Source organism: Papaver somniferum, chromosome 1, assembly GCF_003573695.1.
Source record: "Papaver somniferum cultivar HN1 chromosome 1, ASM357369v1, whole genome shotgun sequence".
Classification (NCBI taxonomy): Eukaryota; Viridiplantae; Streptophyta; class Magnoliopsida; order Ranunculales; family Papaveraceae; genus Papaver; species Papaver somniferum.
Window position 1 is genome coordinate 50,461,112 of NC_039358.1, and position 14,148 is coordinate 50,475,259.

Below are 14,148 nucleotides of genomic sequence, written 5' to 3' on the forward strand. Positions count from 1 at the left end.
TTCGAAATTAATTTCAAAAAGAATGCAGCTGCAGATTTGTTCATATGCTTTCTTTTTCTTCTTCTCAACATGTAAATATTAATGATAAAAATTGAGTTGCATGTGCACTCGCAGTAACATTAGTATATGTAAGTGTGCAAGTGATGCAGCACACATCTATCTCTCTGTGCGTGCCCTAGTTATGTGCATGTGTCTGTGTATGCGTGTGCATGAGACAGAGTTGAGTGAAGATATATCTAGAGATACTGAGATAGTTACAGTCACATAGATAGAGATAGGGAGAGAGAATCTCTCTTCTTAAGTCTTAGCTTTTGAAAAGAGCTTCAACTAGTGTAGAGACTTAACGTGGTTGCATGTGATGACATTTAATCCCAGTCAACTTCTTCTCTTTCTCTCTGCTGCTAGCTCTAGTTAATTTCTAAGATGATATTTTCTTATAATTACTCAAAACATTTACATCTCCATGATCAAGTAGTAACCATCACATCACGTTACCAGATACCCTAAACTATGATTGATCATCACTTATATTAGCAGGATTGCAGGATCATTAGTCAATGCCATCGGTTATAAAGGCATATTAATTGCATAAGAGAGTTGGCCATCAGCAGCGGCCGATTGCATCTGATATTTTGACACATCCACCGAGAACTTATTTGTGAAGGTCAAAAAGAAACAACACCTCACCTCCTCCCACTCATGTTATCTTGGGTACTGTTACTGAACGTCGTGGGTTCAAATCCCAGTGACAAGTTGAAGTTCTCAATTTGATTCCAGAATGAAGCAGCAAATTGGAAAAAACAATATCCAGATTGTGGTGCGTATGTTGAGTAATTATAAAATAAACTGCGTGGGTAGGTTGGAGACAAAAATAACCCTGATTTTGGACATGCCAAAATCTTTCAAGACATACAAAACAATAGCCCCATCTTGGATGACTTTATAAGGGATATTCTATGGGTAGTTCAATTACCTATATACCCTTAATATAAAAATTTAAAATCAGTTTTCTAATCAAAATCAGTTTCCCTTAACATCTCTTCTTCTTCTTCCTCCTCTAGCCGAACTCTTCCCCCTCCTGCGAAAAAAAATTCATCATCGTGATTAATTGTCGATTCGTAAAAATTTGATCGTCGATTAAACTCAACCACATAATGACTCGTACAAAGAAAACTAGGGACTAGGCAAACCAAATCGTCTTCTAATCCATCAATTGAAGAAGAAGAACCAATTGAAGATGAAGGTGTAGAAACTGAAAATCAACCACCAATTGAACCAGAAACTGAACCAACTGCATCTCCAACTCCGGAAATAAGGATAAGAAAGTAAGTTTTACAAACCCAATCTCTTATTTGTTGTTTTTCATCGATTAAATGACGGTTACAGTGTTGGGTTCGGCTCAAAATTGAGTTACATTTTTAGCGGAATTGTTCATCACAAAAGCTTCCTGTAAGTGTATATGAACAATTCGGCTTAAAATTTCATGAAATTTCAAGCCGAACCTAGTCACAGATAGAGATGCATAGGGGTTCGGCATATTCGATAATCATAATATGTGCCGAACCTAGCAGATTTATGAGGTTCGGCTATTACGATATTCTCAATATGTGCCGAACCAATAACAATATTTTAACCCAAAAAATAACAAATTGATGTTCGGCTCATACGATTTTCAAAATATAAGCCGAACCAGTAATTATTATTTTTCTGGACTATTCAGGATGTTGTTCGGCTCATAGATGTGAGCCGAACCGTTCATCAATTGGTAGATTCGGCTCATAGATGTTTCGCCGAACCATGATCAAAAAAAATCATCTAAACAACCTTTTATAATTCTGAAAATTATCTTTAATCACTAAACAAAATATTTAATCACTAATCAATATTACTAACACTAATCGTAAAGGGCAGATTTGCCATTAAAAAAACTTGGGTTAAGGGGTAATCTGATTTTGCCATTTCACAACTTTTTTTGTTTTCATGTGATATGCCTTGAAAGATTTGATATGCTCAAAATCAGGGTTCCACAAAAAAAAAGGTCAAACAGAATGAGAGGGTAAGTAAAGAAATGAAGTGCGAGAGAGGCCCATGTAGGCTCCCAACTTTTCTGTTCACGGGATTTGAAATAATGCAAGCAAATTGCCCGTTTCTGTTTAGAACGTACACAGTGTCTAGCTGTATTGCATGTGAGGGAGTTGTGTGGCTCCATCTCCTTCCACTCTCACTACACACACTGACCTACACACAAACAAAACCCAACTGGCAACTTTGATTCACTCTCTCGAAGTAAAGAAAAATGATAACTAAGGTGACAACAAAAGAGTGAAAGATCAAGACAAGAGTAATCTACGATTTTGATTGGTTTTCTTCTGACTCTCTTAACACTTTTATTTTTTATTTTTCCTCTGTTAGTTATTAGAAAGAGAAAGAAGAACGTGTAGGTGTTTGTGTTTGTATGTGTGTTGTGTTTTATATCTAGAGACTATTGAGAGAACAGAATCACAGATATTACAATTATATAAAGACCAGAGAGTGAGAAGGAGAAGGAGAAACCCCATTTCCTATCTGGTTCCAGATTCCATTCTAATTCTCTATTGCTTTCTTGTAGCTTAATAGAAAGGAACCTCATACAATGAATGGAATGTCATCCCAATGTAGTAGTAGTAGATGTGAATCAGGTTGGACTATGTATTTAGATCACTCAGTTTCTCAAAATCATGGCAAAAGAAGTGGTGGGTTTTTCAATGGAGGTAATTTTTTCAGTGAGAAATACAATGCTATGGAAGAAGCAGAAGAACCAGAAGCAGCAGCTGAAGAAGAAGAAGAAGAAGAAGATTTGTCTATGGTTTCTGATGCGTCTTCTGGTCCACCACATTTTCATGAAGATGAAGACTATTGTGATGATGAAAACGGGTGTTCTTGTTTTACTTCTTCAGCTACTGCATTGGCAAAGAAAAATAGCAAAAGACAGAAAACTAAAGACCAACATCAACAGCAACAGTATCATCCTTCTCTTCTTGATGACACTGCTAGCTCTCCTCTATTCAGCTTTTCCAATGTAAGTTTGAGAAAGGGAAAGAACAGCAAATACATTATAGATTGTTTTTTAGCAATCGTTTTCACAAGTTTGTATCATTTGTCTCCTTCCTTTAATGGGTTTTTGTTTTTGTTTGATACTAGATCAATAACCAGAAAGCTACAATGGAGAATGTTTTAGATTTCTCACAAGGTTTCTCTGCAACACATTTTAAGGTACCTTTTCTTTTTGTTTTATTCCCAACTTCAATTTTGTGTGTGGGTGGGTGCATTGTTTTCATACATTCTTAATTCTTAATTCTCCTTGCAGGGAAGATCTTCATTTCAGAAGCATTTTGATTTTCTGGATTCTTCTCTTCCTGGACCCAAATTTACCAAAACCAGTAAGTTATTGGAGTCTGTTGTTGGTTATTATTAAATTTTTACTCAAAAATGCAAAACCATTCAGGAGGATTAAACACTTGCACTGTCTCTATCTCTACAGGTGGCTTCCAAGGAAGTAAATGGGAATGAGATTTATGATTCCCACATCAATCCATCTTCTCTAATGTCTGCTTATGTTCAAAAGATGTGAAGAGAAGACTAGTATAAAAGAAAAAGGAGATGTAAAGATGAAAAGGAAAATTCTTCTCTTTAATTTTTATTTTCTACCTTGTCATTGCTGTGGGACACAACCTGAAAGCAAAAGAAGAAAATAAAAAATCTCACTTCTCTTTGTCCTTTGGTCCAATAAGTTTTTTCTGTCATCATCAATGGTGGTAATTGTTAGGTCCTTTTGTACTGAACTGCATTCCATGTTTGAAATCTCCCATACCTCTCTAGCATATAAATTACATGAAATCAGAAGCACGGCAAAAGCATGTTATAGTAATTGAAAAGAGATGAATAGAAGTAAAACCCATTTCATCAATATATCAAGGAATCCAATGATACAGTTTTCTGCGATAGTAGTAGTACTTTTTCGCGAACAAGGTATTCCCTAAGACTCAGCTATGCTGTCTTGCGTTGGTGGGCAGATTCCACATTTGCAAAATCAGAGTTATGGAAGTAAACATAGACCCATGATAAAACTTACTTCCAATAGTTACAGAAAATGATTCTAAAGGTCAATTTCCAGCAAAGCAAACAAGATCAATTTTAACCATGACCCATCCTTGGATGAATATAATCCAAATAATAGAGGAGATATTGAATTTGTTTTGTCATACTTGTTTTACCTGGTTTTTTGTTGAAGGGATTTGTATCTGTAGTTATGGGAGGTCCTGAATTGCAAAAGACAAGAAACCCATGACTCTGGGTATCCTGACAAGGGGTCTCTAGTCCTTCATGGTACCCTAAATTATGTCATAATTTATTAAATAAATAAATAGAAAAGAAAAAGATTAGCTCATGCTTAATTGAGTAATTAGAACTAGACAAAAGATGAAGGACAAGAATAGTTAGTGATGAGCAGAATTATCAGTTCATCAGAAAATGCAGAAGTGATGGGGTGGAAGAAAAGCCAAAGTTATTGTTGGGAGTATCTCATATATATCTCCAAGACTCCTTTTAAGCCCCAGAGATCCTGCCTGAGATCTTCCTGACCCAATACAACATGCTCTAATTTAATAGCATATGATATCACAGTCTCATTTGGAGGGATCCCATATTACTAAAATAAATAATAAACAAATTTGCCTCCCTTCCTATACTGTCTGCTTTGAGGCTGTCACTGGACTGAGTATTATGAACCAGGTGGATTAATTACTCATTATAATAACTATTCCTAGTCCTTCTTTGTCTGCTTAAAAAACATTGGTCTTCATGGAGAAATAAGAACCATAAAATATTAACTAAAAGACTGAATTTGGGAGTTAGGGAATGTTCAAACACCTACTGAATTTATTTTCTATTTAACTGTTTAATAATTGATGCAGGTCATTATACTATTATCATATCTATCAAATAAACAAAGTAAAGAAATGTACTGAACTCCATCATGTTGGATAAGAAGAATTAAAAGGTATATGCAATCTAACATTTCAAACCTAAACATACAAATTCTTCCATCTTTAGTAATAAACAAATACAAGTGTCGTCGTTTCATACTTTTTATAAACCTAATCACATTCGTCCATACAGTATAAACTGACTGAGTGTTTCCTCCAGTTCGTGTGAAGTATGCATAATCCTGGAAGAGTGCATTTTTTTATAAATGGTTCTTATCTTCTTCCGTTTGACTGAGATCCCTTACGCATTTTATTTGTGCCCAACTCTAATGTACTTTGTGCCAGTACGGATGCACATGCACGCACGTGTCTGTACTGCCATAATCCGCTACGACCAAGTCCCACATTGCAACTATATATTTCTAATAAAAAGGAAACAATGAATAAAAAAGATTACCATTTTGTGCGTACGCCTGTATTTTGGAACCCTAGATTTGCACATGGACACACGTGCACCAACGTTGCCTCGATCAGATGTGATTCACCGGGCCCCACCCTGCAACATATTCATGTTCATAGGTATAAGAAAATAGATAAGAATGAGTGAGCATGACTTGGGAAACTTGGTAAGATATTCCATCTACAATGTTATTTACAGTTGTAACAACCAATCTTACATAAATAAAGAGGTACAAACGGAAATTTCAACATTTATGTATCACATTTTGCAGTAAGTTATTAAAACATCTCAAATCCCCTATTCTTAAATGGACATGTTTCGTCTTCAAGACTACAAGGTTTCAATTCACTACTATAACATACACGATTAAGAAAATACAATTACCTAATAATCTTGATCCACATATCCCCAGCATTAGTGCTATTGTGGATGGTCATTAACTCGGTCTGACACATATGGCATATGGGTAAGTTTCACTTTCTTATGGAAATTTGTGTAGGATCTTGCAGCAGTTATGAAACATCGCATTATAAGCCCTATTTTTTAGCATATCATTCCCAGCAAGGAAAACTACAGGGTGCTCACCAAGTATGGTATTCAGAAGTAACAACATCAGGTTGCGAAGTTCATAAGCTATGATGACAAGTATAACATCTTTCTATTTTGAAGACCATCATGCAGAAAGAACCTTGCCGTGCTCGAATACCTCATTCATATGAAAACTGAACTGCAATAAGCAGCTTAGCACAAGCAAATTCAAGAATATTGCTTATAAAAAAAATAGAAGCCTTATTCTGAAAAAGGTTTTGCCATATACTAAAGTAACCATGCAGTTTGCCCAAGCATGAGAGCTGACAACTTTATTTAGTTGTCAAAGCTCCAAAAACACATGAATACATAAAGGACTTGCGGCTACAATACCCCTCTCCTTTCTATTTCGGGTTATTCACCTCCACTGGTTGCGACTAATACTTCGGAGAACATCCCATTATGATGCACTCAATATCTAACTTAAACTCGGTGCAATTTCTGAACATCCCATTGTGTTAACTCAGCTAGCACTTAAGCTCAAATTTATCCTATATCATCAGTGGAGCGCACAAAAATCCTGCATCTTAAAATAATGGCCCATCAACTAGAAAGATGCAGAATTCATCACGCCCAAACGGCTTAACTGTTCTCAAACATACACAGAAGTAGCATTCATCACAAATGCATGCGTAAGTGTAACTGTCAAAGGGAGTCTATTCTACGATACAATCAGTCACGTATATAATTTTATAGCATATACATAACATAAGCTTGACCGAATCCAAAAATTCACTCAGCAGACCAACAATATTCATCTCTGGCGAATATTCATGCCTTCGCCACCCAGTGGACTTCCTACACGAAGTTGATTGCAAGTTGCAACATCACAATTTTTAGTTTTTCATCCATTGGATATTAACCAACCAACATACAACCACCACCAATAATCATTCACCAACTAAACTTGGTCACATTTAATTACAAATTGATGATTTCTTCGGGTTCTTTGATGTTTGTCTCCATTAAGCTAACCCACCAACAATCATTCTACCCCAATCGATACAAACACTTATCAGGAAGAAATGACGACACAAGTTTAACTTAATAACAACCTAATTCCTGGCAATTGGCATGTTCTATTCAATTATCTACTATTTACACTAAAAACCTAGAGCTCCTGATTGAAAATTAGAATACTTTCGTAGTTCCACAAACTTAAAACGAAAATAAGCAGAAAATATTACTTAAAGAGTACCTGTAGTGAGATAAATTTCCTTCTACAGAATAGCGTTTTAGGGCTTCAAATTTGGAGATCCTAAAGAGAGAATCACTAACGAATCGGAGAATATGGCTTCTTGGCCAAGAGAGTTGGCAAGATCCATGATGTTATAATGCCGTTTCCTGAAGATGAATCGAAGCGAGAGAAACATAAAGAAGATGGCAAGAGCGGGAAGTCGAGAGAGATGGAGGAACAGTGAAAACCAGTGCCCCCAGCTGCAGCATATTATTTTGTCACCGTCCTTTCATATGGGTGATTACACTCCATTTACACCACCCTAGCAGGAGATTGAGAGGGGTCGCGAGTTCCACCCTCACAGGTATGTTCCAAAATTTGTGTACACAATTTTAAATATTTGATTGCTGTCTACTGTATGTGTTGGAAATCCATAGCTATGTATATGGTGGTTATTTCACACAAGTTTCATAGGAAATATGAATGTTATGATATTTAAAGATAAGCAAGCTAAATATACAGGTGAGTCCTAATGAACACCTAACACGCCAAAACGATACATCAAAATGACAACACAAGGATGCTGAACATCAACAAGATAGAGAAGCTAAACATCTATGCAGGCAGCAACATGGAAGACTCCTCTGAAAAATGAAGAGAAATAAATGCCTCAAGTGTTCTTGTGATTCAGAGAAATTACTCAAATACAATGTTTCCAACTAAGTTATCTGTTAGCCTTGAGCCAATCAAGAATACCCTGCTCTGCTTCAGTGAGCTTCTCTTTATTTTCAAAAGCCCCTTCCATGAATTCAAAGTAATCCTTGTAATTGCGTCTGTAATAACCATCCAGTCTCTGTGCAACATTTTAACATATCAATCAATAAATAACTTGTGCAAGTTTCGTCAAACTAATCAGTAGACAAAGCGACTGTACCTCTTTGTCATTTTTGGCTTTGTTTTCCTCCGACTTCTTCAGATACTCTGCAAAATTATTCAAAAAATCGTACAAATTATGGACACAATATTAACGAGAAGGTGAATTATCATAAAATTTGAGATCACAAAACACTTACTCTGAATAAGAGCACTCTTAGAATCATTGAGTTCAGATGCAACTGCTGGAGATGATGCAAAAGCAGCTGATAAAAGGAAGCCTCTTCTTCCGAATTCTCCTTTACCATGGACTGAGTTGACTCTCGTTGTTCTTCGTTTTCGATCTCCATGCACAGCTGATACACATGACCCTGTCACCAGCTTCTCATTTACAGTAGTAGTAACAGATGCCATGTAAACTCCCCAGTTCAGTTCAAGTCTTTCTCTCTCTCTAACTTGTTCACATAGAAAAGCAGGGACCACAGGTTGAATCTCTTGATATGAAATATATGGCCAGTGATGACTGCCAAGTTTAAGCTTGTCTTCCAGTGCAACAGTCTCCTAAATGGTTCAATTTACAGAAAACTCCCTAACTTCCAGTTCAACAACAACAAGAAGTAGCAACTTTCCCATCATTGGGGAAAACAAAATCCTTTTCAAATACACATCCATATTCATGAATCCCTATATGCACTTTACAACTGTTCAGCAATCTTGAGAACGGAAGGAAGACTACTTTCAAAGACTGACATCTAATCCCAGCTATATTCTAGTAAGTTGCAAGTTAAAAACATATGACGAGACAAAGTAGACGGTATCCTGATACATAGAGATAGTTCTTATATACCAGAACGCCACATTTCGTCCATTTACTTGATGTTTGGATTGAATTAGTAACATTGTATATACTGTCAAATATAGAAATCAGCAGCATTACTTATAACATCAAGCTTGAAATATTGACACATTATTATTTATTGTAGAGGTAGATGATACAGGTAACACCTTGTACTGACTACTGATATCCAATAAAACAGTGTTGCATATCTAACTCAACAGTAAGAAGAAGAGGTATGCAATAGTTATTACGCAGTAAGCTTAATAACAGGCAGAGGATACAGATCATAAAAATAAAACTCACTCCAGCAGTCGTTTGTGTTTGCACCATGCCATGGCAACCACATAGAGGAATATAGTACCAGTTGCACCACCACCAACAGTCCAGATGAATTCAGTCATTCCAGCTTTTTTATCATCGAACAAATCAATAGTAATATTCATTCCAAAAATACCAACCACCACGACAAATGCACTAATCACGAGAGTAGCTGTGGTCAAAACAACCCCCATCTGTAAGAGATGATTTTGTTTGTCGTCCAGCATGATATTAATATAGTCCTCCGTGTCATCAACATATTCCCTTAGCTTCACCATCAGAAAACATGATAATTCCATAAATTTATGTTTGATTTACAGACTGAATAATATTTAACTACCAATAAGACGGAGGAGAAATACAAGCGGCAATTTAACTAACATAAAGCAAATTGTTCCATGTTGAGGAATTTCAAACAAGCTTGAAAAGCTGGCAACTGAGACTCAATGCTCTTCTCTGAATTTTTTTAATATACCACAACAATGACTTTAAAATTAAAATCCAGGAAAGGATGCCTTTGCTTTTTCAATATAATCTAATAACAGATATTCCAATATTTAGAATCAAGAGTAGGAATAAGGTAGAATACCGTGGATAATTTGTTCAGTGTACCATCAATCTGCACAAAGTATGCCTCCAAGAGCATTTCAAGCTCCTCAACATCGAGGTGTTTGCTCATCCCACTGTATGTGGTGCTAGTGTGGGTTCCATGACTGCCTCTACTAAACGCTCTATGCATACCAAATAAATCCTCATGTGTGTCAGGATTCTGGAGGTCCCCTTCATAACTAGCTGGAACATCATTTCCCTCCAAAGATATTTCAGCTGGAATTCTGAAATTTACAGTACAGAATTTGTCTGAGATGTTTGGACGTATTAGCAAGGCAAAGAGTAAATTGTTGTGCACTCATCACTTTGTCGAATAATTAAAACACATACTTACTGAAGCACCGCTGTAATCTAAAAGTACCTGTCACCCATGTCTGGTTGAAGACCTCTGTCATATATGCCCTCTCCTTCATAAGAATCCTCGTCCGCGCGTTGTTGCACTATCTTCTCCGTCAGATACATCTCAGCCATATCTCCGTCATCATCCAGCAGATGTTCAAGTTCGTCCCTCACCTGTTGACAAGCCAGCACAAACCATTTTTAAAACCAGCTTAGGAACAGAACACTACTTGAACCCCAAACAGATAATCTTTGTTAGGGCAGGAAAACATTGTACGACTCATAAATAATAACATATGCTTATTCAAAAATAGTGGCTATACAAACTAGCTAAGAATACATGGTAAGACACAAGGCTACCATACAATTACACGCCAAACAGTGAGTTTTGAGTTGGTGAACACAGACACTAAGACAATGATCTAAATAAAGATGTTCACAACAGTTCCCTTATGATAAACAGTTCAATTTTTATGTGTTCCCAAGTCCTCATTGAGTGCCAACACATTTGGCTAGGTTGCCAGCAACTTTGGATGATATTTCAAGGTCTATCCAGCATGGTAGAAGGCAATGCAGGCAGTTATCTCACAATTGTGACAGCAATTAAGGAGATTGGGGTCTAAAATATGAAGTTGAACATAGATGATATGTGTTGGTGGAAAATTTTACTTCCAGATGTACATTTGATTATCAAGCAAATCTAAATGCTGTCACAGAATATTTTTGCAGACAACCAGTTCTGCTATCAAGGAATTCCTGTAACAATTCTTTCAGATTGTTCGTGAAGTTTTAGGACTGCCAGATCATCTTCATTTCATAATTTTTTGACTATCTCTCTCTCAAAATTGGCCTCTTTCTGGCCATGGTCCAACCTCAAAGCATTACGAGTAAATTATTTATGTTTCTTCTCTTTCTTGAGTTTGGGAGACAAGTCCTTCAATTACTATGTTTTTAACAGTCCTTATTCCTTAGATAACCATAGTTGCATGTCTGCAACTGCAAGTCTCCTTTTTCTTTCTACCAAAAATAAAATAGCTCTTAAAGATTGATAATAACATGAGTACGGCATCATTTAAATGGTTAAATTCCAGCAACTACCCTTTGCTAATCACTACCTCCCAGTGAAACAAAATAAGAAAATCCGAGTGCTGGTAGTTTAAACTAACCATTATCAGTGTGCCTGGCATAGGAATTATTAACAGTTCAATCATAAGAACTTGAAAATACCATAGTCAACCAGTGAGAGTCATGACAGTACGTCAGACATGAGACAAGAGGAATAGACAGTGAGACCAACCTTTTGAACACGCCCAGTGATTGCAACTAATCGACTCTTAATTTGCCGGACTCGTTCCAAATTGAGAGTACTAATCTTAGTTGTCAGCTTATCCAAAGCCGGGTGAGCTTCTTGCTCCAGCGTCCTTGCCTTATTTTCAAATTAAAAGAAGCAGCACAGCAGTAAGTCAATAAACCAATTACAAACAAAGCAAACAAGAATATGTATTCAACGTCATTAGGGAATTCTCTTACTTCATTATCTAAGCAGCTACAAGCTGCCTCTAAACAAGCTTCTAGCGCGACGAATTCAAAGGGAAGGACCTTCGGTTTCTCCCTAATCTCCAATCCAGACTTGCCATCCATCTTACCTCCTTCCTCAGTATCATGAACTGGCCAAAATCTCCCCGAATAGTTAGATGGACTCATTGACCTAGACCGTGTCTCCTCCAAATCATACAAACCTGCCCATTCTTCTTCATCCCCACTAGCCCTACCTTCCTACACAAATCACCAAATCCAGCAAAATCAATAATTCACACTCCACAGCATTAAAATCAAAATTAAACCTAAAAAATGCATCATCCCCCACATACCTGGCTCTTAGTAGCTTGATAAAGTCGCAACAAACGATGTTGAATCTCTTCAACAAATGGCATCACAGCGGGATCTTTGGGATTCAAAAGAAGAACTTCTTGAGCAGTAATAATAGCTTTAATATGTTCAAGATTAATAACAATTGCCTTCTCACGACCTAATACAGTTGATGGATATGATAATAATGGATCAAGAATTCTTAAATCTCTCGCTGGTAAACCAGTTTTACGCATAATTGAATGTTTCCCAACTTCAACTAATTGAGCATGACCTGTTGAATCAAGAATTAACCATGCTCTAACACCTATTACTGCTTTCTTCCTGTTCGCACCAACACCGGCAGGACCGAGTGGTGGTGGTCGAACTGGTGTTTCTGTCTCATCTTCGAGTGTAGAAAACCCTGATTTCGTTGGTGGACGAGTTCCTCTCATATCTGAGAGGTATTTTTTTCTGTGTAAATTTTGGGTTTCTTTATTTGGATCTTGAGGAGGATGTTGGTTTAGTTGCCGAGTTAGTTTGTGGTGTTGGTGATGTTTTGAGATACCATAAATAACAACGGTCTGTTATTAATGGTGGTGTTCAGAGGGAGGGTCTAGAGAGAGTGGAGAGAATTGATATAAGTGGGGGAAGCTCAGTGGCTTCGGAGGAAAAATTGATTTTCAGGGGAAAGGTGAGGCAATTATGCCACGTTCTTGTTGATCTGTCCAGCCGAGATTAGGCGACAACACCTCTAGAAAAATTACTTATTGCTATTTTCGCGAAGAATTATCACAAAAATTAAAAAACTTTTATAAAAGCGACAGATAATCACAAAAGTTTTTTTTTTGTTTTTTTTTTTTTACTTGAAAGGTTAATTGTATAAAAAGAAAATGTAAAAAAGAATAGGCTCAAAATAACCCGGTGATATTGGGTATACCCAGATTAATTGGGGTGTATCCATTTTATTCCCATCCAAATTAGTGTGCTAAGGGGTATCTAAAAGGTGTTAAAAGGCCAAATTACCCATACTAAAAAATCATGCTGACTAAATTATATTCAAAAAAAAATCAAAATCTTTCTTCAAAACTCTAACTATACATGACGAAATTAAGAAAAAAAACAAAAAACGAAGAATCAAAACGAATCGAAAGTCGGCAAGGTTTTCTTTAGGTTGAATAACGTGCCGACTTTTCATCTCTGAAATCAGCAGTTACAGGGTCGGCACGGTATTCATCCTTATACCTTGCCGACTATAGTTTAGTCGGCAAGGTTATGAAATTAATACCTTGCCGACTAATCATGCATTTGTAACACCTTTCTCTGTATGTCAACAATCCTATAGTCGGCAAGGTATTTTTTGTTGACCTTGCCGACTATAAGGTAGCCGGCAAGGTAAAAAATCAATAAGATGCCGACTAATGAAACATTTACAAGAGTCTCATGTGTGTCAAAAATAATAAAGTCGGCATCTTCTTCATTCACCGACCTTGCCGGCCGGATATAGTCGGCATGTTATTCATCCGTAGAACTTGCCGGCCCGATATAGTCGACATGTTCTTCATTTGTCGACCCTGCCGACTTTTCATAGTTTCAGAACTGAAAGTGTTGATTTCTTCTTTAATTTTGAGTATGATTTCATACATCAGCTTTGCAATCCCCTTTTTAGAAGTGTTTGGGTAGTATGTTTTCATTTCCGTTGCAAAAAAAATTCTCAAAACAAATTTTTTTCATCAAAAATCTTCCTACATGAGTTCAATCAAAAACAAAATTTCATAACTTAAATTCATAAGTTTTAATCTACTCAATTAATCAATCTAAACGGAATTAATTAAGCTAATCAGTTTTTTAGTGTTAATTAAACAAGGGTATATTAGACATTTAGAAAATACATGGTTAAGGGGTGGCTTCTTTTACTTCAAAATGACCTGGATTTTGTCTCGTTAGGTACCCCAATTAATTTGGATATACCCCAATCAAGCCAGGCAAAATAAACCTAGTTCCCATTTTTAGAGTGTTACATATACATGATTTCAGCTATCTATAACAAGCTTCCAATGAGTGATTAGCTCTCTAAATACATTGAATCTAAACTATTTTTGATTTTCTCCCCAATTGTAGATTAAGAGTTTGA

At 36.5% G+C, this 14,148-nt stretch overlaps 3 protein-coding genes across 3 annotated transcripts; 1 reads left to right on the plus strand and 2 right to left on the minus strand.

The window, feature by feature from the left end:
* Positions 1–2,322: 2,322 nt before the first annotated feature.
* LOC113328817 lies at positions 2,323–3,751 on the plus strand. Its single transcript, XM_026575826.1, has 4 exons — positions 2,323–3,058; positions 3,181–3,252; positions 3,347–3,419; positions 3,521–3,751. Exons 1-4 carry the CDS (start codon positions 2,633–2,635, stop codon positions 3,547–3,549), a joined length of 600 nt encoding a protein of 199 aa, XP_026431611.1. The 5' UTR covers positions 2,323–2,632; the 3' UTR covers positions 3,550–3,751.
* Positions 3,752–7,660: 3,909 nt separating this feature from the next.
* LOC113286275 (magnesium transporter MRS2-3-like) lies at positions 7,661–12,696 on the minus strand. The gene is made up of 8 exons (XM_026534939.1): positions 12,038–12,696; positions 11,697–11,942; positions 11,464–11,592; positions 10,189–10,340; positions 9,808–10,051; positions 8,263–9,487; positions 8,124–8,170; positions 7,661–8,042 (listed from the first exon to the last, which is right to left on the minus strand). Exons 1-6 carry the CDS (start codon positions 12,467–12,469, stop codon positions 9,200–9,202), a joined length of 1,491 nt encoding a protein of 496 aa, XP_026390724.1. The 5' UTR covers positions 12,470–12,696; the 3' UTR covers positions 7,661–8,042; positions 8,124–8,170; positions 8,263–9,199.
* On the minus strand, positions 7,914–8,476 carry LOC113307801. Its single transcript, XM_026556280.1, has 3 exons — positions 8,263–8,476; positions 8,124–8,170; positions 7,914–8,042 (listed from the first exon to the last, which is right to left on the minus strand). Exons 1-3 carry the CDS (start codon positions 8,474–8,476, stop codon positions 7,914–7,916), a joined length of 390 nt encoding a protein of 129 aa, XP_026412065.1.
* Positions 12,697–14,148: the final 1,452 nt, after the last annotated feature.

What these genes read in the sequence shown, in the direction of transcription:
- LOC113328817 (XM_026575826.1), top strand. Translation starts at nt 2,633, where the DNA reads ATGAATGGAATGTCATCCCAATGTAGTAGTAGTAGATGTGAATCAGGT. An exon ending in TCTCTGCAACACATTTTAAG is followed by an intron (nt 3,253 to 3,346) that starts GTACCTTTTCTT and finishes TTCTCCTTGCAG; the next exon opens with GGAAGATCTTCATTTCAGAA. An exon ending in ACCCAAATTTACCAAAACCA is followed by an intron (nt 3,420 to 3,520) that starts GTAAGTTATTGG and finishes CTATCTCTACAG; the next exon opens with GTGGCTTCCAAGGAAGTAAA.
- LOC113307801 (XM_026556280.1), bottom strand. Translation starts at nt 8,476, where the DNA reads ATGGCATCTGTTACTACTACTGTAAATGAGAAGCTGGTGACAGGGTCA. An exon ending in TAAGAGTGCTCTTATTCAGA is followed by an intron (nt 8,171 to 8,262) that starts GTAAGTGTTTTG and finishes ATAATTTTGCAG; the next exon opens with AGTATCTGAAGAAGTCGGAG. An exon ending in AAGCCAAAAATGACAAAGAG is followed by an intron (nt 8,043 to 8,123) that starts GTACAGTCGCTT and finishes AATGTTGCACAG; the next exon opens with AGACTGGATGGTTATTACAG.
- LOC113286275 (XM_026534939.1), bottom strand. Translation starts at nt 12,469, where the DNA reads ATGAGAGGAACTCGTCCACCAACGAAATCAGGGTTTTCTACACTCGAA. An exon ending in ATCAAGCTACTAAGAGCCAG is followed by an intron (nt 11,943 to 12,037) that starts GTATGTGGGGGA and finishes TGATTTGTGTAG; the next exon opens with GAAGGTAGGGCTAGTGGGGA. An exon ending in TCACTGGGCGTGTTCAAAAG is followed by an intron (nt 10,341 to 11,463) that starts GTTGGTCTCACT and finishes GCTTGTCAACAG; the next exon opens with GTGAGGGACGAACTTGAACA.